This window comes from Limanda limanda, chromosome 12, assembly GCF_963576545.1.
Source record: "Limanda limanda chromosome 12, fLimLim1.1, whole genome shotgun sequence".
Classification (NCBI taxonomy): domain Eukaryota; kingdom Metazoa; phylum Chordata; class Actinopteri; order Pleuronectiformes; family Pleuronectidae; genus Limanda; species Limanda limanda.
The window spans coordinates 2724425-2749894 of NC_083647.1; the positions used below are offsets into that span (position 1 = coordinate 2724425).

General features: G+C 40.4%; 1 protein-coding gene across 1 annotated transcript in view; it reads left to right on the top strand.

Moving 5' to 3' along the window:
- The first annotated feature begins 1057 nt into the window (after positions 1–1057).
- gabra2a (gamma-aminobutyric acid type A receptor subunit alpha2a) overlaps positions 1058–25470 on the top strand; it is a 33053-nt gene continuing 8640 nt past the window's right edge. Inside the window, exons 1-6 of the mRNA XM_061082806.1 lie at positions 1058–1125; positions 2834–2946; positions 8473–8540; positions 19811–20031; positions 20299–20381; positions 20784–20927. Of these exons, the coding sequence (XP_060938789.1) occupies positions 1058–1125; positions 2834–2946; positions 8473–8540; positions 19811–20031; positions 20299–20381; positions 20784–20927 (697 nt within the window). The remainder of the gene's footprint in view (positions 1126–2833; positions 2947–8472; positions 8541–19810; positions 20032–20298; positions 20382–20783; positions 20928–25470) is intronic.

Consider the following 25470-nt stretch of genomic DNA (forward strand, 5'->3'; position numbering starts at 1 on the left):
AGGGTGTGAGTGACGAACGATAGAGAAACCGCTGCACATAGATACGGTATAATTATGTGAAAGACAAAACTGTACTGTAACGAGCTTTGAGTGGTCATGAAGAGTAGGAAAGTGCTTTATAAATGGAGACCATTTTACCATTTAATGGCCAAACTCAGAAAGGAAAAGGAAAACTGATTAGTGCAAATGAAAGACTGAGCGAAAATGAAATGAGAAATGCTAATGAAGGCCTATAGTGAATAATCCCACTTTATTGTGTGTAACCTTTGTGGTTAGATCACATTTCTGAATGACAGTAATTTTAGTTTGCAGATTATGCTGACTTGTTTTTTTTGCAATGATTGGTTGGTTTACATTATAACAAACATCCAAGGTGAAGCCCAAAGTTATTTTTCTGTCTCCAGAAGCTAAAAAACAATTACATTAGTCTGATAGTCACATAAGGAACCGAGGTACACAATTTTGAAATATTATAATCAGGAACACTGTGTGTGCATGCTCATTGGAATGAATCCATTCAAGTGCCTTTATCAGCAATTAGCATGCACTTGTGTCATTCCACGTGCTTTTATGCAACTAGCGCAGTCGTGCGCACAGATGAACACCTCGTTATGAGGGAAGGAAAGAGCTCCCTGGCCACAGAGCACTCAGTGCGCCTCGGTGTGCCTCAGTGACAGAGCTGCTCTCAGGTTAGAGTGTGCTTCAGCTGAGGGGACTCTCTTGGAAGAGTCAGAATGGACGGACAGTGACCACACTCTTCTCTCTCTCTCTCTCCCTCCCTCTCTATCTCTGTGGGAAACCCTTCTTCTCTCTTTTCCCTGCTCGTCTCCACGGTGTCCTGACGCAGTCCAGTCTCTCTTGGCAACCTCGGGGACACCTGTCGCGTCTCAGGTAGGAGGGATGTCACTGTGGCGCATCAATTGGATCCAGTGTTGGATGGAGTGAACTCCGGTGTGAAGAGTCTGGACCAGTGGCATGTTGGTCTCCTGTGTGGCTCCATTGAACTGGCACAGCTGAACCGTGCTCTGCTCTCCCGTCTTGTTTGCAGGCATCAGCAATGAGAGGACGATGGAGCTCCTACTCCATGTCTGTGCTGCTCTCTCTGATCTTACTGTGGCAGACCCGGTGAGTTCTGTGTCAGTGATGTGTGTTTTAACAGAGAAAAGGATCAAACTCGCTCCGCTCCGCCACATGCACGGAGCGGGCGCACAGAGGCAGCAGGCGCGACTCTCTGGCTTCTTCTCGGGTTAAGGGCTGTTTGACGGAGAGTTTAGTCGAGCAGAGGTTGTGGATCCCTGCAGACAAAGCCCCACTGACATGAATGAACCGTGTTTACATGAGGATTTATAATAACACGCTCCTTTTTAATGCTGGCTCTGTACACTCCAACTCCAGGCGGAAAGTGAATTGCCAGATCTCATGGATAAATAGGACAATTAAAGGATTGTTTGCATGCGACACATGAAATGTGACACACTGTTATCTGTCGTATTTTACGTTTCAAAAAGACGTTCTGATCAATTCGGTCGATTTAACAATACGCAAAGGATCGATCTATATAACTTTAGCAATTGACTCCTTGTGACCCATCACTATGCACTTGATTGAATTAATGAGATTGTGGGAGTAACAATTGAACAGTTTCTGAAAGTTAAAATCCTCATCCCTTTATGTGAATATAAGTATGATTATGCCTCCATGAAAATTATTCATTTTGTCGGACAGAAAACATGTCAAATATCATATATCGCCCAGGTTATCTTTTAATCTAAAAAGAGAGTGAAAACAAAGGAGATTTATGTGTCCATATTTCCCCATATCGTCTCCTCTCATCTGCTGTAGTGCAACCCACCTCTTTTATGACCCGTTAGATTAATACTTATGTTATAAATTGTTAAAGCAGAAAATCTGTAACACACTGGCCTTTTAAGAAGTCAAATCTCTGTGCATTAAACTGTCACATTGCATCTTTTAACACAGAAGACAAGGAGGCTATTTTATGCCAGTTAAAATATTTTAAATATATATATTAAACTCTATTAAATGTGTTCATGCATTGCCTGTTTAACTCGTTTATGAATTTAATGAACAATTAAAGATTTACTGTCACTTAAATATTAATTCGTCATAGGCCAAGTAGGGGAACACAAGGAGCATTACACTTCCATTAGAGGAATGCTATGCAGCAGTTACTGACGTAAAGCTCGACGTAAAGGAGAAGTAGTTCTACTCTGAACCCTCCTGAGGCATAAACTAATGGTGGCCATTTGCATTTTCAATCTCATTCTTTTGGTCCAGTGCTCGTGACCATAGGTTAGGATTGGAACATAGATCTACAGGGGAATTGAAAGCTTTGCATTACTTAGGAAATACAATGCAGTGTACAAATTATACTTAAAGCTGAAATTGTATATGAAGTGCATACAATTGGAAACTACGAAGAAAATAAACAATAACTAACAAAACGACTGTATATCAGACTGCAGATTCCGGTGAGCTGTATTTAACAGCAATAGAGCGGATAAGAACACAACTAAATCAAAACAATGTGCATGCTACTCTTTTTGCTGATATATGATCCTCCAAGTAGGCATGAGCCAAACAGTTTGTTCATCAATGAAGACCAGGCATGTCAATCAAACCACGCATCCTAAACTTACCTTGCTCTTTATCTAATGACATCACAATGAGTGTTGAACAATGGTTTGACTTATTATTTCAAGAAGTTGCTTCTTTTTGGCTGTCACCTAAAGTTCCCTGTATCGCTTGAATCTATTCTTTTAAATGTAGAGCTATTTCTTTTCTTCTTGCTTTGTGTTTGTCTTTTATTCAGGTCAAGAGTAGCTTCCAATTCAACACGTAAAACCATCGACATCACAACCTTCACCAAGATCCTGGACAGTCTGCTGGATGGATATGACAACAGATTGAGACCAGGCCTGGGAGGTATGACTGGGGAGACTTACACATATCTCTGTATGTGCACCATTAGAGTGCTTCTCCTTACAATGAAATAGACACAGATTGAGATACCTTGTTATTATTCCCTAAAACATTGGATCCTACATTTCCCATAATTAAAGCCTATATAGGCCTACATCTGCCAAAGTCTGCACCTGAAGTTTGTAACTCTGAAGTCACCAAGTGTAAACTGACATAACACTAATGACATCATTCTGACATCATCATCAGAGTTATTTTCTCCAACTGGATCAAGAGAAAGCGCTATGGAACAAATTTAGGTGTTTTTCTAACAATTTTGTAAGTAGAACAAATAGAAGCAAAGGTATTTTATGTTGTAAATTTTAAGTTTTTAACAAAATTTAAATGTAAAGTGGAAGCCTGTGTGCCCCAATGTGTTGACTGCATTTCCAGGCACACTATGGAGGCAATAATAATTCACTATTGCCTCCATAGTTGGCCTTAAATTGCAGATTGATTTGAAAATGCATCATTTTATCATTTATAAAATGACAGAAAATATGTGCATTGGATTTGCGAGCTGTGGTGCTTTCACACCTCATCTAATTGCAGACAAAAAGAATAGGAATATTCAGTTTGAACTGCATCTGACTGTCTGACCATGGTGAAGTTCCCACACTTAAGTGCTGATGTGCATGTGGGTTACCATGATAACAAACAGATTTCTAACTTTACATCACCTACACAAATCTCCTCCTGAACAGTTCCACACAGCAGAAGAATGTTCTAAATAGATGAGACATAAATTCATGCTGTGCGCTGCTTGGTTGCTTACAGACCACAATTGACGTGTTCAGAGACTGTTCTTTGGTGTACACCAGAGGATTTTATCTCAGCAATCGAAAGAACCAAAGAAACCAGGCAAACCCTAACCTGAGGTTGTAAGGTGTCTATGCACCGCAAAGCTACATAGTACAAAAAGTGGTGATAAACATATTAACGTATTGACTTTGTATAAGCGCAACTTGAGGCACCTCAAGTGCCTTTTTTAGAGCCAAGACTACATGGCTTCACAGTGTTACCTGGTGAGCTAGCAGGTGCCCAACATGAGGAGGCAGCTGCCACAGGTTTGATTCCGATCCAGCCATTTGCTGTGTATCTTACAGTCTTTCCCCATTTTACACTGGAACGGTCCTGTCAGTAAATGCAAAATGTCCTAAAAATTAAAACGAGAACACTGAATATTAATTTAGTCAGGTAAGACTTTCTTTTTCAAGCACAATTTCTATTTTCAACAAGTAAATGAGTCACTTCCACTCTTCCCTTTCTATCAAAGACTTTTAAGCTTCTATGAGTGAAACATGAAAAAAAAAAACTTCCAGGAAAAGTTGGTGGCCTTTTAATTCGAAAGATGTGCACAGAAAACTTTGAGTTTGCCTCAAGAACCTTAAGACTGGTAAAGTAGAGTTAACTGAATTAATTTGTGAATCACACCTGTCTGTTTCAGTGAGAGAGAGAGAATATGACATGAGTAATGAGAGGCTGTGGACAAGCACCACTTGCACTTTTCATTACAACAGACATGTGTCAGTACAGCTGGCAAACATAAAGGAAATGCATCGACAGCAAATACAGGATCAGATTAAAAAACAGGACATCCTCTTACTTAACCTCTACAGGAGTCCTACAGAAAGGCCTCTCCGTAATATAATTAAATTACAAACATACACTCAGCACCCACTTTATTAGCTTCACTCCCACAGTTTAATGTAATTTGATACAACATGACATTTATTGTCATGCCTGTAACGCTCAGGTTCTGTTGACAGTGTCATAAAGATGTCAGTTAAATGTGTGAGCACTCAATTCATAGTGATGGTGCTGCACTTGACTGCATTATATTCAAAGGTGTCCACCTCAGACACAAAGGAAATTCCGGAGAAAGCTTGCAAAAGCTGAGCATTATCATATGATCATTATTGCATAAACATATATTGAGATTGTTTCATTATAGTATCTTTGTAAGGGAGAATCAATCGCAGAGCTGATTGTGGTATTTAAAGATGTACCAAGTATTCAAATACCTGGTGTTCATTATATTGGTTGTATGATTGATAGCTCACTTACTTAACAACATAAAACCTTCATGTGTCCCGTTACACAAATACACCAGGTTTGGGTTGTGCTGCATAACAAGAAGAATCTGTATTCAAATCTTTCTCAGTCACTTACACATTAAAACTGGGGCTTGACAGGACGACTGGCTTCCTCTGATGATGACTCAGTAAAAGTATAAAAACCTGCTGATGAATCTAAAGTGGTTGCAGGACAAGTGTCTAAATGTGATGAGTCGACAAATAGGAGGGAGATGTCCAACGTTGTTAGTCGTTGTAGAGATCATAACCTTCAGCTTAACATTAGGGAAACTAAAGAGATGATGATGTGTGTGAAGAGGGATAATGGTGGGACATCACCTAATGAAAGTGTCGGGAAAGCAGTTGAAAACAGGAACGAGTTTAACTGTCTTCACAGTATAATCTCTGCAGACCTTAAATGGGAAAGCAGTGTTCTCGATGAAAGTCACACTCAGTTAGTTCGGTGTTGCAAAATGCATTCTCTATGTTTTACTCCCCTCTGCATGTTTTATTTATGAACTAGAGACAAGTGAAGAATTACAAAAAAACCTGAAGAGAGAGATAGGAATATTCCTCATAAGCTGCTTTCAGACATGTATTGAACCTGAGATCCTCCAGAGCTTCTCTGCAGGTGTTGCATATGTGAACGTAAATGTGAGAGCCTCCAGAGTCTCCGCGGAAACTCTGTCCACAGATACAAAAATGCAAACAACTAAAACAATACAAATTTCTCCGGATGAAAAAGTGGTGCTATACACGTCGATGGAGATGTCGAGAGTTTGTGGTCACAAGATCCGACACTGGTGACGATGTGCTTGAAACAAAAACATGTGATCTCCACACCTGAACGTTCCAGTGGATCTGTAGCTATTGTGAACGTGCTGAGAATCTCCCACTGCGTTGCTCAGGTGTGGAAGGCAAACTAGAGAATGTCCAGACCCAAATAACCGGAGTTTCTCCAGAGGTCAAGTCTGAAAACGGCTGACCTGAAGCATTGCATTGCCAGATTTACAAGACCTACTGTTTTTCAAAAATGTCTCTTTCATTTTGGACCAAAGGACAAGATGCTGAGTATCCCTACAGATATGAAGGTCTTCTGCACAATTTAGGTTACCAACTACCAGTAGATGATTAAGGATCCAATAAGTGTGTTGTCTCTCTTTTGAGTGTCAAGTTAATTTGTGTGTCTGTGGAAAATCCTGTGTGGTTGTGTGGGTATCAACAGCCTTGAGAGTTGCTCTCAGCTTAATATTGTGTTGAGAGTGGGAGTAGAATTGTGGGTTGAGTTCAAAGTACAGCTCAAAGACATGGAGGAGAACTGAGAAATGCACCCTACTTTATCCTTGTGGAGTTGATCTTTTCTGTGTTAGTTGTAGAGTAAATGATCCCAGACACTGTGAGAGTGAAAGATCACAGCAACATACCTCCACACACAGCAATCCCTCAGAGCTTAGTTTGTAGTGCTCCTCGACAGTCTGATGAAATGTGGCACCTCGCTCTGCATTTATATTTCAGTGACATTAAGAACAGAGTCATCAACATAATGAAGCTGAGGGAACGCAACGTTAGCCTATTCCAGCGTGCAGCTTCAGACACCGATGTTTGATTTATGGATGAACAAAGAAGAGAATGGAGAATTGAGAGAGGTGCAATTTTCTCTGTGACTGAGTCGTTAAAGCGATGTTTGTATGGCAAACATGACAATTACTCACATGATCAGAAAATGGCCTTCGAGTATTACTATGTGATCTGCTCACACATACTTGAACTGAACACTGTGATTTGCAAAGCAAGTATTTTAATCACCTCCTCGCTCTCACAGATTGAAGTGAATACAAGGCGAAGGTTCACCTCTGAAATATTGTGCGTATGTGTAAACGAGTCCTAAACCAGCTATAATCAATTTTTTTTTAATAATAGTGTATCATCTGGACTTGTTTGAAAGGCTGAAAATGATCACTCAATGCTTTAAGTTTCTCTCAGCTCCAGAGATACGTTTTTTCCTCCTTTCAGCTCAGTACTCAGGTTCACTGTTGGAGCTCTTATCTTATCTATTTCATTTTCTCTGGCAGCAGTTACTTTAAACTCACTGTCCATTCCACAGGTCCTCAAGGGGGCAAACTGTTGGATCCATGCAGGGCTACCATGCACAATTAAAAAAAGAGAGATGACCTGAGACGGGCTCAGTGCAGCCCCACGTATACCTCATAGTGTGGCTGCAGAGAACAGACCCTGATTTGGAGAGAGCACTATAACTGGCAGAAGTTCAATTCACACTTCAGATAATTATATCAAAGGAGCTAAAGGACTCACTAAAACTATTTCCTTTATTTTTACCTGCAGCAACAATAAATCAGTCAACTACGGTTTGTTTTTCTATCTGCCAGTATGTATTCCAGGGTGTGTAAATGAATTAATACATTCTTTAGTAATAGCCCTGTTCGGCTGAGGTGCTCTTCAGAGGGATTCAAACAGTCCTTTGTCCGTGCTGCGGTGGAGTTTTTAAAGAACAGTGTCGTAAATCACTGTGCTCCAGAACCTGACCCCCCCCGGACCATCCTGAACGGAGCTAATTCTTCATCAGGCCTTTTTTTGTTTAACCTTTTTTTTTTCTCTTTCCCCCCTTTACGGATGCTCGACTTATTTTCTGTTTCACCCTCTGCTGCTGTAGGTGTTTGCCTGCCCCCCAACATCTACTGTTGGGGGGCAACAGTAGATGTTGTACCCCCCTGACACCTTCAGGGGGGTACACCAGTAGGTACATACCCCTAAATTGGGATGGACCTTTGCCAAACTGCTAAGAAACTAAATTTAAGAAGGAAATGAGAAGGAAAATATTAGTCTGACTTTTATCAGGTTGTTGTCGAAAATTGCTCCGATAACTTGCAAATGTTTTTACAATGATAATTGTTTAAGATCATAATACATCATTGTTGTGTTCACTGCCTATTTAGGTGTGAAACAACATCCAGCAACATTATGAATGGCTTGCGTTTCATCTAAACATCTTCTTTAACAAATCCAAATTCTGGTTCTGACACCAATTGTACACATAGACTGCTAGTCTTACATTTAATACAGTTGGAGAAGGTTGTCTATGTTTCTGAAAGAGATGATATCAGTTTTGGTTTGGAGTTGAAATAAATACCATAAAAGTTGTGCTGCAAGCTGAAGATATTGGGTCCAATGAAAGATACTCTTGTGGTGTTTGTGGCGCTTGATTCATCTTGAGCACTAAATATCAGGATTTGGACAAATTACTCCTTACTCTTGTTGAGGGTTAAGGACAAATTGAGACAAATTGTAATTTGTGAATATTGGCTAAATAAATACAATTTTAAAACAATTCATAAAAAGTTAGTTTCTGTCATGTACTAGGTTTTTCAACACTAAATGCCATCCTTTGTCCTCACAGACCGAGTAACTGAAGTGAAGACTGACATCTATGTGACCAGCTTTGGTCCAGTGTCTGACACAGATATGGTAAGTCCCAAACACATCACTTCATCCTCCAAGACTGCACACACTCACAGAAACACACAAATTCACACACACACACACACACACACACACACACACACACACACACACACACACACACACACAAACACACACGCACACACACACACACACACACACACACACAGAGCCACATATAAATGGCCTTGAACCCTTGAGAGCCTCAACTGCAAACAAATAAGTTTCAAACACACATGATTCGATTTTGTTACTGTGAACTCTCTTGGCTGCAATAATCATTTTGTATCATCTATTATGAACCGGTTGATGGCCTGTTGTTAGTCATGTATCGATTTACTCACACTGTTGCTTCCACACACAGCGTCATCAAACTCTTATAAAACTATTCTTAGGTCGAGACTCTCATGAGAGTCTGTCATTGACAAAGGCAACATGTCTGTCTGACAACTTGTAAAATACAAGGATTGTAAGAGATTTTGATTTTATAAAAAGCAGAAAAAGGTGGATAAAAGTCTGGTCATATGTGCGTTTGGTAGAACACCTCACTCACCTGGTGAGTGTCGGTGCTGTACTGGTAGACCGCTGGATTTCAGGCTGGTTGTTGGAAAACCAGGAGCTGGTGTTGACCAGATCACAGAGTAGGGATCTGTCAGCAGGACTAATGTTTAGAAATCTTAATAAATGGTCCTATTGAAGCAACTGGGCTAGTTTTGATCCACTCCTTTTGGGAGTTTGAAACAAGCCATCATTTTGATTTGCCCCTCTTTCTGATCTGCAGGCCTCCTTCTCATTGGCTCATATTTGCCTCATTACCGCTACTACATTTAGCTGTAAATGCACACTCAACACTTTGGAACATTCATTATAAGATGTGTGAGACAGCGTATGTTTCATCTGGGTATACCTCATAAAGAAACTGATTCCTGTATGCAGGAAATATCAATAACCAATATTCAGGCAAAGTTTGAAATCTTGCTCATTCCATTGAGACCTCTGTTGGTTTGTGTATCGTTAATAACTCATTCAATGTCTATTAGCACAAAAAGCAATATCCCAGCACTATCAAAGCAATCAAAAGAATGACATGCCTACAGTTACTATACAACTGAAAATAATCATAATACTAATCTTTAACATTAAGAACATTATAACTGTCACTGTGGTGTAGTCTCAGAAGAGTTACAGTGCAAGGACAGCAAAACACCAGGTTTTTGTCCAGTGTGCCTCGAAGCTGGCAGGGTCCTTCATGAGAAGGTTCCCCTGCTAGGCCAGTTCACATGTAATTTCACATCCAGCAGATAATGTCTCATGTACAGAGCATTGTCCTTGTCGTGTTGCTATTGGAAACCCATCAGCATGGGGCATGGGTCATATTGTGTTATTACAATGTGATCTGATTATCCTCTCCCATCTCCAATATGGAGCAACATATTAATGATCATTATCACACATTGGCTGTCCATCGTAAATCATGTTCTGACATGATGCTAAGCACAGAGTTTGATGTAGCATTAAGATAGCACATATTGTAGTCCTGTATGTTGCATTATGACTGTAATAATGTTACACTAAGGGGTGGAAAGGGGCGGAAAGTTTCCGGTAAATTTCCGGAAACTTTCCGAAAACTTTCCATGGGAAGTTAAGCTCCGGAATTTGGGAATTTTGAAAAAAAAAAACTACGCAAATTAAACGCTGAGCAATAAAAATATCATTCAAAACTCTATTTTAAAGATGTATGGAATGCAGCACACACTGCACGTTGAATTTCAACCCTCCACTGTGCATTCTTCCATCACATGCACAGATAATTCCCAGTATAGTAGCAGGACTAGTCAGGTAAGTTTCAATGATATTACTGGGGAAAACATATTAGCATGCTTATTGAGGATTTTTCATCTGTTCATTTGGCCTATTTCTATTCATTTATCCATCAATTGTAAAATATTTTTACAGACGATTCCAATTGTTTGGCTAACTATTTATATCTCTGGCATTGCATTAGTGTTTGTTTACAAACTTTTTTCTCATCTTATTCTACAGAACAATGCCACGTGCACTCATCTCATGTGTGGAGACATTTCACCCCATCCAACATAGATCCAGCATATAGTCAAGTGCCCAAAGTTTCCTCAGGGCTCAAATCAGCCTATAACAAAACAATTTTTTTATATTTATGTCTGTATATGACAAGGTAAATACAGTTAGTATAAATTATCCACAAAATGTCCAGTTTATTCCTGTTAATTCCTGTTAATTCCCGTATATTCCCGTATAATCCCGTTATTGCCCGTTAATTCCCATGGAAAGTTTCCAACTTTGAATATTCCCGGAATTTTGCAACCCTAGTTACACTAATACAACCAAGCCCGACACCCGCACTTGGTCAGCTGGGTTTTCTTTCTAGATCAGGCAAACCTAGTATCCCAACAATAAAAACGGTGCTAAGAGAAATAGATTCAAATTGTCAGATCTATGTAGTCTAAAGTCTATATGGGAAAAGACTGTCACATCATGATACATTGTAATGTTAGCTTGTATTATAGATAATTCCAAATAAGCAACCAAATGACCAACAGCTAACTGATTTATCTGTAAATGGAGGATTTTCTTTTTTATCTCTGTCAATTTTGGAAATTTTCAACAACCGACATCCAATTGACTTCAACCTTGTTGCTGCCCGACTTTGCCAGAAGGTCACTAACACTGCAGATGGACTCACAGTACAATCACCTGAATGACATGTACAGTACAAATGAGCCAAGAACAGAGGTGAGGTCTCTTCCCTTATACCCACAGGCCCCCTCCTTCTCATCAGTGTGGGAGACGTCTCTATGGAAGACCCTGGTGTGAGATCATGCTGTATCACATACACAAACGACAAAATGTCCATTAATTCCCCTGACTGACAATTCAAGGCAGGACCAAAAACAAGTGCACAGACAATTCATCCACATACAAAGACAAGACTAATGTCAACCAATCTAAAGAATTGTACGAAATACAAAAAAACAAATAAATTAAATTCCAAAATACTTAATCGAGGATGGATAAGTATAACGTGGAAATGTATTCATCATGGTAAACTGAGCACTAACTGTTACCGTTCACCAGTCTGATGGCTTCTGAATTAAACCCAGGTTTTCTCTTACTTTTCTTTTACATACAGGCAATCACACACATTTCTTATGGACAGCAACTGAAAGTCTTCATGGCACACATGCATAGTTTTACGTTTCTGTTCTGTTATTAACACCTAGGAAGTTAAAACTGTTTCAGAAGTGATTTTACATCACAGTTAGAATTTACTCTGATTGTTTTTGTTCCTTTATTCAGTGTGTGCAGTTTAAAGTGTAAAGTGTTCCCCCACAGAATGGTTGCACATTATTATTGGTATTTAAATAACCTTCCACAGGATATAATACTGCCCCAATCAGGTCCATCTGTAGTACACTATATAACCCCTGCATCAAACAAGTTCTGGTCCCATCTTTTTCTGTAGCACGTTATTTCCAGTAAATAAAAGAATCAACATAGAAGATGGGTATTCAACATCCCTGCACCTCCCCATGGACTTCGACCTCCATGACCAGTGCAAATCGGGTCTTTGATCAGGGGCATGCTGGGCACTCCACAATGAGTGGAAGATTAATCCATGACTCACCAAAGTTTGGGAGAGCAGTGTTTCCTGTTTTGGTCCTGGGAAAACACAAAGTGCACACATGGTTCTACGTGATTGTGCAGAAGAGGCCTTCACCGGGGTGGATGCAATCTCTCACCACTTATAACCCCAAGACCCCTCCTCTACACCTTCTCCTTCTAATTACTTGCCTCATGCTTCGTATCCAGGAAAAACTATTGTCATTGATTTTGTCAGCTCCAGAGCTCCCATGGTGCCCCAGCAGCCTGTGATAGGCCAGCTCCTGCGGAACCCAAACCTTGAGCCCCTGAACAGCTGTGTTCATAGAGCCTAGGTTTACACCACACAGTTATACACAGTATCCAGGGCATAAGGCTCCTTCCACGACAGACTCTTGTACATCAAAATGCTCTGCTTTTTTAGGCAGGGTGTGTGGAGAGCAGAACAGATCCTAAATCATATATCACATATGCTAACGTTCCTCAAACTGTTGAGAGAAATCCTGCTCTGTCTATGGTCAAAACGTACACTGCTGCCATGAGAGCATTGACATCAGCTAAAAGATGAGGTGATTTATATGCACTGTCTCCCCATCTTACCTTGTTTGAGATGACGGGGGCACAGCAACTTTGAGCCTTCATGCCTAGAATTTTAACCTCCTTCTTTAGATCCAGAGTGATTTCCTTGGAGGGGTTTCTTTCCTCCCCCTCACAGTAACGAGATGAAGGCAGCGTCTCCTCGCCTCTGCCCGGCGTGCGCACAGTCTCATTATGTGGGCGCGCACAGCAGCCATCAGACAGGCCCAGCAGCTGTTTGTGCATTACAGAACGTTTTCAGGGAAAGCCTCTTACTAAACATCGGCTGTCTCCCTGGTTGTGGGAAGCCTTCACTCAAGCATATGTCGCAGCGAAGAAGGACCTCTCCCATGATCACGTCGCAAGAGCCATATCCTCCTCCACAGCTCTTTCTCAATGGATTGGCAGTAAAGGATATATGCAGCAGCTTCCCTGTGTCCTCTTATCTGTTTTCTCTTATAGTTTCCCATAACCCACTCAGTGTTTAATGTGCTTAATATATAGTAACACTCTGTTGGCATGCAGCCTTATCCACACACTTACATCACTGTGTGGAGCTCCATGTGTGCACAGTGGCACTTACTACAGGCCTATGGACTATCTCCCTGTGTAACAAGCATCCCTCTGCCCTTCCAACATAAGCCTATATGAGAATTGGCTTGTTGGTTAAATGTAGCTCTAACAATAGCACAGTTATTAGTTTGATCCCCATTTTGGCCCAACATGAGTTTCTTTACAACATCAGGGTTGATTAATTGCCTCTCAGCCTGTGTTGCTCTCTCTCTTTCCACACCAAGAGGCGTGTAATGGGATTGAAAGAGGTTATCACCTGATTAATCAGCCAGTGCTCAGTACAAGGGAGAGAAATGGCCCCATTATTCTTCTTATCAGTTGTGCACCACTCAGCTGCCTGTGAACTATGATGCGCCTACACACTTCTGTGTTTAAAGATTCTGGGGATACAGTACGTGACCAGTATTTTCTCACATAGCAGCAGCTGACACTAAAATGCCGGTGTATTTAATTAACTAAATCAGTTTTATGATAAAATGTTTGACAGTATTTTTCTACTTTTTGCAGTCTCTATTCAGCCTATATTGACAAATATATATATATATATATATATAATACAATGTAAAACTGGTGTGGTGGCTTCCTGGTGTGATTAAGGTAATATTTTATGCTGCTGTTATAGGGCAAAATATAGAATTTCAGAAATTGACCCAACGTGCAGAGGAGGAAGTGGCTGCCCCAGTCGCAGCCAGAAGAGAAGCCTTGCCACTGGTCAGTAACACAAAGTGTTGGGTGGTAATACAGTAATACAGCATTCTGGAGTTTTTGAATTTAACAAGAGTATTTCTCTTGGAAAATCTGCTCCACAATGTGAATATCTTCAGCCTGACAATTTTGTATAGGTTCATTAATAATAATAATAATAATAATAATAATAATAATAATAATAATAATAATAATAATAATAATAATAATAATAATAATAATAAACGTGGTCATCAAGACTACAAAAGTGCTATATAAATACAGACCATCTAGTTTCATATTTAATAACTCTTCTGCTGATATGTTGTTGTCATGATGGAGATTAGCATCCTCAACACCTGTGAATGTCTATGTCAGTCCAGCAGACAGACATACGGAAAGACAGTCAGTCATTTCTGGAATTAGATGGTAGATGCTGACATCACTCAACAATCTCCAGTGTATCAGAAAATTGAGTGACAAAACACAGGCAGTCACAGCTGAACACTCTCTACCTGGTGTCTCTAGCCGCCATCAGCCTGACATGCAGATACATTTTTTAAGTGCAGCTATCATGTCTTTCTGTGTTGACTCCATATCGTTCATTAGACTCCTCAAGAGTCTCATGTTTTACCTGTGAGAATTTGAATCTTTGATCATCATGCATTGCTACTGCGGCGCTGCTACGACCAATCCTACCATTGAGTTTGCAAGTGATAATAATATCATTAATCCTGTTTGCTTTTCACACATGCAATACGCATTGGGAGGTTTTCTGTACAGATGCATGTTCGTGACAGCAACAAGTCCTCTGCATTGAGGTGGTGGCAGAAGCAGGAAGTGACGTATTAATTGTGCTGCAGAGATCACCTGATTTTCTTGACAACGCACAGACGCTCATCACCACAAACTCTCTTGACATCTTCTACATGTGTGCCACCACGTTTTCAATGAGAGATACATTGTTTTTTTTGTGTCTGTCCGGTGTTAGAAGCACCATCAACCCCCCAACTAGCTGGAGGTGAATCCTCGGGGGATCCACTGCTGTGTTCTCACGTCAAAAGTCAGGATTCCCCTGGCTTTTTGTAGACTTTATACTAGGTGGCCAGATGGAGAAAGTCTGCAGATAATCTGGAAGCTCTCACTCTGACATTTTTGTTCAAACATCCACCCCTCTGGAGAATCAGGAGTTCAGTGTAGGTCTAAAAGCCAATGACACAGCCAGCAACAACCTACAGGACACATGTCATGCAGGCTGTGTGGCTGCTTTTACCTGTTAGCATGAAAACCAGCAGGTTCCTAAACCATCATGTGTAGCTGAGGTGAGCAGCGTGGCCCGGGCCTGTGAGCAGAGAGACTGCGAGCGGTTCAGCTGCTGAGCGAGTATGTTACTCTGCATCCGTTTCTATAATCCTTTTCTGTTTCCTAGACAGTTTGTTTTATTATGAGGACATTTAGAAAAAAGTTTGAATTCAAAAAAGTGAAAAGAAAAAAAAATTTCTTGACTCATGTTGCAAATCATCACTCACCAGATGTAGAATCTGGGTATAAGCCTGCCATCTGCCATGAGTCTCAGGTGACAGTCTCTTACCCCACTGCCTCCAGCCTGTTTGTGAACAAATCCCCTTAGTGGAGACAATAAGAGCTGGAACTTATCTTCAATACACACTGAAAAGGGCAACGTTTGGATTTTGTGCAGTTATATACTCAGTGTACATATTTTACAGTTATTTGGGGTGTTATCTCTTTGAGGTATTAGCCATTATATGACTGTGATAACCTCCCCTCATGCAAATATTCCAAAAAAATATTGGGAAATCTAGGAAAACTTTGTTTGCATCTCTGACCTAAGATGATTCTTATTGGTTTAAAAAAAAAATCAAAAACAAGCCAGAGCATTTTTAACAATGTGTACCAGAAGAAGTATTCCATGCAACAGAACATTTGTAACATTCTATTAATACAGACCTGATAAAAATCAAATTTAAAAGTCAACGGTCAAATACTGATTTTTTAAAACCATATTAAAGTGGTCTCCATTAAATACTGAGATACTGACAGCAACACTCCTCAATGAACTGATGCAGCTCATGAAAATGCACATTAAACTGTATGTCACACACACATACACACTCAGCTTCCTGCTTTAAAAGCTTTGCCAGGTTTTTACATCACGATCCCAGTGGTTAACCCCCCACCCCCACCCCCACCTGGCTCTTCTCAAACATTAGAGTGGCACAGGAGCAAGGGCCGGTGGGAGGGAAGTGGCTGATTGAGCCAGCACCTTCTTGAAGAAAGAAAAAAGAGAGTAGGTCTCATGTTTAATTCATACCATGTCTCCATCAAACTCGCTGCAGATAATTTCCCTCCACCCCTGTGTCTGCCTTTGCTCTGCCTTTGATAGCTTTACTGTCATACATCCACACATCCCCCACACAGGAACACACACGTGCACCGACATGCGACCACATACACTCACGCCTTCTCTTCCTGATTGATTAGACGGCTGCCTGCTGCTTTTCTGCCGTGTTGTTTGTGAAGGTTTCTCAATGCTGGATTATTATGTCCTGTCTGGCCTGTCTTTTCTTCTCACTCCTTCTCTTCCTGATTGATTAGACGACCCCTGCTGCTCCTCTGCCTTGTTGTTTGTGAAGGTTTCTCATTGCCGGTTTATAGAAATGTCCAGTACGTTCTTCTCACACAAATAATGCAAAAGCAAAAACACGGTGAGATGCTTCAGGATGCTAAAACACCTGTTTTTTGTAACAATTTTGTATGTAGAATACACAATCCCACAGATGAAGACACTCTCAAATCCTTTATTTTTAATACTTCTGGTGAAGTCAAACTTGCATTAATAGCAACTGAATGTGATATCTTCTCAACAAATGAGAGCAACCAAATGGGAGAGGAATTTATGATCGGTAAGGGAAATCCTATTGTATTTAAAATAAATTATCCATTGTAGTCCGTTATCCATAAAGCACAAGGTTGTTCATTTTAGCTTTACAGGAGCTATGATTGAATCCTCTTTTGGGGAAGGAATTCAGATTGGATTTGAAGCATCTGTGTGCTTCATCTTCCTTGGTTTGTATAGATGTCCCTATCAATGAGGTTCAAGTCAGGCCTGTGAATAGGCCCATTCTAGGACGTCCAGAGATCTTTCCCAAAGCAGCATGCTCAGGGTCATCATCATGATGAAAGGTGAAACATCCCTCTGATTTAAAGGTTTTAGATACTTGAAGATGTATCTTTTCAGTTCGACTAACCTCCATCTTGAAGACTAAAAGTATCCAACTGCCCTCGATTCATCTTTACTTGGAACCCTGACCTGGATGATTGAGGATCCTCACCACAGGGATGGTATTTATGAATAACTTAATGGATTCAGAAAGTGAAACACTTGAGTGCTTTTACTTTGAAACAGGTTCAGGAAGTGTTGTTAATACGTTTGTGTCATAGACAGATAAACATTGTTTTTCATAGAAGAGTAAAGAGAGAAAATGGTCTTTCACCTGAGTTTTAATGTTTATACATTTTCTGGGCTCTTACTATCCGTAATTACTTGAAGGGGTCAGTCACTCCGCAGACTTTTTCACTCCAATTACTAGACACATTGTAGAGTTAAGGTGAAGAGAAACAATGGCAACAGCTGGTTACAAATGGAAAAAAAAATATATAAGTAATAATAGCATAATGGCACAGAATATCTATGTTGTTGCTTTGTACAGTAACACAGACAACTACATTTTTTCCTTCGAGGCAAGCCTGTATGGAATATTTAATATCTCTATCTATGATTGGCATCTATAAGAAATGTGTTTTAAGCTGAGGTTACAGGGACTTGACCTATATGGATGTTATAGACTGTTGAATGATTTAGTATTTCAGTCTGTTCAGCTTTTGAATTAATTTTTCTTAAGTAATTTTAGTCCCATTACTTTTGACTTTATGAATCCCATAAATTATCATTCTTAAAATCTCATTTCATCATCTTCAATCCTGACAAATAATCCCTCATAATATATGCATTACCATGCTCCTACCAATATAATTAAGGATTTATAATATCAGTGACTGGGTTATTGGTTGTGTGTGTGGACCTAGAAAGAAGGGATAGTTCAAACAGACATCTTATAAACTCTTTATTAGATGGCAAATGACAAAACAACTCCATGCAGTCCCTAGTGGAAATGTGGTTCACTGTGGAGTAATCAGAGACAAAGCGAGGGAGATGTTTCCACTCTGCTGGAGGGACTGAAGGCCTTAGTGAAATTGATGTAAATCATAGCTGACACTTGCCTGTGGAAACAGCTGGATCTGAGACTGACAGGACAGAACCTGGCCAGGTGTCACACTTGGCCAACCAAGATCAAACTCACTTGAAGGCTGAGGTTGCAACAGGACAGCAGCGATTTGTCTGATTTAAAAACACAATCCATCACATGCATTTGATTTCAAAGAATTTACTGTTATTTACAAAGGTATTACTCAAATACATGTGCATATATGCCGCAAAATAGCAACCTAATACTGACATTATTTTGATTCTGCTGTTTATATAATTTGCTAATAGAGTATACCATGGATATTCCTGTTATGTTAATAAGCAATGCGTGATAATGATATCCAACAGTTGGTTATTGCCGTATGACAAATACAAAGCTTTAGGACTATCATTTCAATAGATTCATTCTAAACAGTTTCCATTAAGGAGGAGCATTGTTGTGAAGTGTTCATTGTAGGGTTGAAAACACGTAGCATGGTGTGTGTCGATAACAACCTGAGTGAACCTCACATCAGCCCATTTTACCAAATCCAGGCACCACAGCAGTAACAGAAAATGGTACATCATCATCACCTAGCCAGCACTCTATCGGGCTCAGGAGATAGAGTGGGTCATCCATTAAACAGAAGACCCGTGCTGAAGGTTCCTTGGGCAAGACACTCAACCCCAAATTGCCCCTGATGGCTGTTCAAGCAGTATGTGATTGCTGTGTAACAGAGAAATGGCTACACATAGATGCACTGCCTTATGTGTAGAAGGTGTATGTGAATGGATGAATGGCAAAGCCACTTTCCAAGGTGACTCTGGAGTGAGTGGTGGTGCATGATTTTAGCAGTAAATTGATCCATATCTATCTTTTGATTGTGAACTTAGTGAAAGAAATTGTGAAATTAGGAAAGCAACCTCTTGATCTGAATAAACACGGCAATCACGTACCTGTCCTCCTGTAACATTACAATATGAAAGCCTCTTTTAGGCTCATTTATGTCTGTTAATCTCTCTTCCGGACAGTTATTGTTTAGACTAAGAATTATTCAAAAATCAGGTTCAAATCGCTGGCGACACTAGTGTCAGTTAGTATAATAAGATTAGTGTATCTTTCTATTATTTTGTATATAGATATGATTTTAACCTGACTCCATTTAGCATTGATATGAGAAGTATTATATGTTGAGATCAGATTGAGAAGTTTCCAAAGAACTGTTCACTGCACTATGACATCTGACTTTGTGTGTAAAGGCAGTGTTTATTCCTGTTCCATTACTACCAGACCAAAGAGCAACAACATGCATTGAATCATTCAAGTGGCTCTCAAAATGAGAATTTTTTCCATTTAGGTTTATTAATACCAGTGTCATGGTATTTTACATGATTTTTTACTGGTAGCCTATGTTTCACTGACACCTGAAGGTTATGAAATTAACTCACATCTCCCCAAGTCAACATAATCTCACACTGGTCTTTGGGTTCCTTCTCGCACTACCTCCCCTGCTCTGTCTCTCTCTCTGTCTCTCAGGAGTACACTATAGATGTTTTCTTCCGTCAGAGATGGAAGGATGAGCGCCTTAAGTTTAATGGACCAATGAACATTCTCCCTCTCAACAACCTGATGGCCAGTAAGATCTGGACCCCTGACACTTTCTTCCACAATGGCAAGAAATCCGTTGCCCACAATATGACGATGCCCAACAAGCTGCTGAGAATCATGGATGATGGAACCTTGCTCTACACTATGAGGTACCTGATTTCATTTATTTTAATAAGAGATAACAACACCTTTACACCTGTTTATTTATGGAACCCTGTAATCAGCCACTCAAACGGAAGTCCTGCAGATACAGCTTCAGTTGTTCAAAACAAACATCGGCATGGGGAAAAACATATCATACCTGTCATGCTAAATACATCATCTGTCTCCAAAAAACGTTATTCCTAAACCAGGCTTCCCTTACAGTAGGATAACTGTGATTAAGAGAAGACAATTTTTTTTACTTGTGTTGCCAGGCTCACGGTCCAAGCTGAGTGTCCTATGCACCTAGAAGACTTTCCCATGGACTCTCACTCGTGTCCTCTGAAGTTCGGCAGCTGTAAGTGTCATCAGATTAACATCATCCACATTATAAATGACAGCACTCTACTTTCAACCACAACCTACATGTACATGTTGATGTTTGCAGTGTCCAACACAGACTGTATGAAGTGGTTGGGTACTGCTCATATTTCCTTGTGCCTGAGACACAGTACCCAGATGTACTTTGTTGGTTCTTAACTCTCTTTGAAACAGGTGAAACACACACGCAGTGCATAGTGCTGAGGCCTACTGAAATATTTCCCTTTAAAAAGTAGCCAATGGACTATATTGGTTTGACACTATATTTTCAGTCATACTAAAAGATCTCTCTGTTTTGGCCTACTGAACTACTCTGACTGAGTGTTGTCTAATGCTAGTAAAATGCTAAGCTAACATTCCCTTGCTCTCTCCCCATCAGATGCCTACACAAAGACAGAGGTTACTTACCTCTGGACTCGTAATGCCTCCCAGTCAGTGGATGTTGCAGCTGATGGATCCAGACTCAACCAGTATGATTTGGTGGGCCAGAGTGTGGGGAAGGAGACCATTAAATCCAGTACTGGTGAGCATCCTGCATTAGATTCAAGAAAAATAGACAGCGGGTTTGCTGATCTGAACCCATGCCAGGAAAACAAGATATAAAGGGAATAATTTCAGTATATCGTCACCAGTAAGACCTGCTCAACTTGGGAGTGGTAAGTTCGACAAATTGATGATTTATTTATTTTTTTGATCAAATTCTATGGTATTTAAATAGATACATCCCAATCAGTTTCTAGACTTTTTGATAATATTGTGTCCAGATATTCACCGGTTTCCCTGAGACTGCAGATCTTTAATTATTTCCAAGCAGCGGAATTAGTATGTCAGTTCTTTCCTCTGGCTGCTCCACCTTTCGCCCATTTGTTGCTGTTGTGAACGCTTCTGAGCAGAGAACCTCCTGCTGCGTTGTGCATGTGTGAAAAGAAAACTAAGGGTAAAATCTGATTACGATTCTCCAGACTCCAGATGTCGAGGTCATATCTGAAATCGTTAATGAAACTTTGACATAAGAATATTCAGAATCAGAATCAGAATTATTTTATTTTCCAAGTATATTTGCACATACAGGAAATTACCTTGGTGTGGTTGGTGCACTGTACATAAATCATAAAACAACAATATATACAGTAAGATAACAATATATACAGTTCTAATCCAATGTCTATTTCGATTAAATTGTTCAGCCTATATAGTTCTTACTGTGCATACTTTGTACTCTTGTGAGCCATGTCAGTAAATACAACCTTGTTTCTTTAGTGACCTCTGTTGCATTAAGCGAAGCCATGTCATTTCACTTTACTTGCACACCAAAACATAAGTAGTTTCAGAAATGACCGGTGGGTAAAGTCTGGAGAATTTAGTCAAAAGTTTTCCCAGAGCTTTCAAACAACACAGCAGGAGGTTCTCTGCACAGACGCATTCGCAACAGCAACAAAAGGGGGTGGAGCAGCCAGGCGCAGCAGGCAGAGGAAGGAAGTGATGTATTAACTCTGCTGAGGAGATCACGTGATCATGTTTACAGCACCCGACATCGTTGTCAGCTCCTATCACCACAAACTCTCTTCACATCTTTGTCGGTGTCTTCTATGTGTGTGACACCGCTTTTTCACCACAAGATATTAGTTTTTTTATTTTTGCATCTGTCGCATGTTAGAGGCATCACCAACCCCCCCACCCGCTCGCCGTGATCCAGTGGAGGATCCCCCGCTGTCTTCTTAAATTGGATTCTCGTGGCCCAGGTCTGCAGAAACCAAGGCTCTCACTTGGACATCTGCGTTCACACATGCTACCCTAGGGGAAATAGTTCATGTCTGAAAGCAGCAGAAACCTGTAATATTGATTTGGAGGGTCTAATGGAATTGATCAAGTGCACCGTGCCACCGAGAACAGTATGTGCTCAAATGAACATTGAACACATTGGCAAGCTGCAAGAGAAGCAGAAACCAGTTACGTAAAGTTGGTCATTAGTTTCTGCAACTCAATCCCCCGAGCACAGCCGAAACAGATATTTTACACAGGATATCATCAGTAAAATAAGCACATAATAGTTACAATCATTTCATTTTGGGAATGGTCCAACACCTGCAACAAGAACTAAAAGGCTCACATGCAGCCGGGTTTAGATACAATAGTTCTGGCAGATCTGTCTGGATTTGTTTACCAGAAACCTGCACGGTCATGTGACATTACCTGCACCACTGCACCAAATCCTCCTTCAGGCCCAACCCCAGGCCAGGTATAAAGAAATGTGCTCAGTCATAGTTTTTAGGCATTTTTTTAGGAGACAAGGCTACATAAACCTCCTGAGCTTTAGGCCAACAGTAATTTTCGCTGCATCATGAATGTCCACATGTTTTTTAAGGCCACTTCAAAGTTGTTCCCTCTGAAATATGTATCCACACCCTTCTCAAAAAATACTGGAAGTAGTTCCACTTACATCAAAACCCAGCCATTGTGCTGATAAAGGCCGCTGAGCCAGAGCAGGGAGACAGTTGCATTAAGATCTAATTTCGTTCAAAGCAACACATGGTTAGTCTCATTCTCCATCTTCCTTACCTCAAGTTTACAATCAATTCCCTTCTCTTTCAGATCTAATCGACCCAACTCAAGCACTTTCAACTTTGCAAAGCAAAACCTGAAAAAATGTTTTCATCAGTATATCATCTGGAACTCAGAATCATGTTCTCATGATCTCATAATGAGCCTGTTCTTTCTACATCAGGAGCGGGTCCTCCTCATCAGGGTCATGTTGTGTGACCATGTTTCTACAGTAGCCCTGAAGGCCACTATGGGCTCCTTTAAACACTTAGAAGGGGAGGATGAATGGTAAATGCAAAATATTCAAACGCACTGAATCTTTGGAAATGGAACTTAGAGAGATTCTTTTAGAGGCAAGAGAAAATGGTGTGATCTCTGAAGATGAGTGAAGGTCCCTATATAATGAGAATCCATGGATGACCTCTTTCTAAATGCTACCCAAAATACAACAATGGACAGCCCACTGAACCAGTATCAAAATACATAGACTTTTTTTTCTTTATTTTACCATCACTCCTTGCAGATGCCAAGGACACTACTGAAGTACTCAATACAATTAAAGTACCGGAAGATATATGGACAGACACTTTTCTAGCCACTATGGATATTTAATCCTTAATTTTAAATACAACCATATAACACAGACTAAGTATTTAAACAGATTGTAGGATGTGTTATGGGAGCTTGCTGCAGCCATTTTAAAGCATGTTTATACCAAATTAAATAAATGGGTAAATGGGAGGAAGACTTTGTATTTAACCTCCAAAGAAATGGTTTTCATCTCAAATTTTTTGGTGCGGATAGTATATTCTTGATGTCAGATTGTTTTTGTCTGGGTCTGAAAGAGAATATCTACGAAATTCCCTGAATTGTCTGATTTCGTCCACAAAATCCTCCTCCAGATCACATGCATATTTCTTCTGGAGATCTGGCATCATAGCTCGCCCTCAGGCTCAGTGGACTCATCTGCTTGTTTTTTCCTTTTTCCAAAAACGTTTTTTCCCTTTCTTCCTTCTTAGAATATTGATTAAGTAAATGATAAATCAAGAGAGCATGTAAGCCAATCAGCACTGTAAATGAGTTAAAATGTATTGACAGTGTGCATCAATGATGAGTGCTTCATTTGTCCTGTAGTCTCTTTAATTTAACTATGTTTTTGGCCCCAAACAGACTCAAATTTTCCAGGTGATCAAGTTTTATTAAATTTTCTCTAGATTTAAGAAAATCATGAGGTCTTTGAGCCACAGAGAAGCTATAGGTGCAATTGGTGACTTCCACTCCAGCAATATTCTTCTATGTGCTAACAAGGATGCACAGGCAGCACTAATCTTTGTATCCCTCCTAATTATTTGATGTGCTGGTAATACTCCAAATATGGCCACCTCTTCACACGGTGTCAGTGCCATGTTCTAAAGCCTCAACAGGGTGTTTGAAAATAGCTGTCCAGTAACCTTGTATATGAGGGCAAGACCAAAACATGTGTGTCATATTTGCTGGTGACATGTGACACCTATTATATGCATCTATGACGCTGGGATATTTTGGAGAGTTTCGAGTTGGTAAAGTAGATGCGATGGACAACTTTAAATTGTATCAGATTGACCCTGGAGCAGGACGTCCTGTGATTCACTCGAGTAAATGCACTATCCCAGTCATTGTCATCTATAACTATGCCAAGTTCATCTTCCCAATCTTTTTAGATTTTATCAAGAAAGGCCTCTGTCAGATCGGAGATTAGGATGTCAAATTTTGGTCAACATCCATTAGCCTGTGGAAGCAACGCACGCGCTGGTTCCGTGGAAGTCCTGGGCTTTTTGCGGACAGTCAAATTAGTAGCTGTCATTTTGGAACGAATCCTACAGATGGGCAGGATGCAGCAGGCGGAATTTTATACCTTTCAGGTAAAGAGAACTTTTAACGGGATTGAATCCGGACTGGGAGCCGCGTTAATCCAGTTTGTGTTGCCTGGCCCATTTTAAGACCTTCTCTTTCCTGGAAACGGAGGAATTTAACAATAAATGGTCTCGGTTTCACCACGCCGGCATCTCCTGGTCTGGGACCGAGGGATTAATGGGCTCACTCTATCTCCAGAGGGTTGTTGAGAATACCGGGACCTGTCACCGCCATAAGCAAATCAGACACAAACTTTACTGGGTCCTGATCCTTCTCACTTCCCTCAGGTATGTTAATTATCCTCAAATTAGAACTCCTGGACATGTTTTCGAGATCATCCACCCGTTCCAGGTGTACCCTGGTGTGTGGCTGTAGAGACTTAACAAGGGCTTCCATCCAGTGAGTTTTTTGAAGTTTCCACCCAACACAGCTGAGGCCATGGTGGCACAACTTGGTCGTAATGCTTGTACGTCTGCTTTGAGTTGCTCGTTGAAACGTGGCACTCTTATGTATATAAACACAAGTGCAAAAATAAGTAGGTCAAAAGCGTGCTGATGGCTTGTTAGATTTGTAAAGTATAAGAAAAGTTTAACCACAACCCCCCACTCGCATGTCTACTCACTAACTCGTCC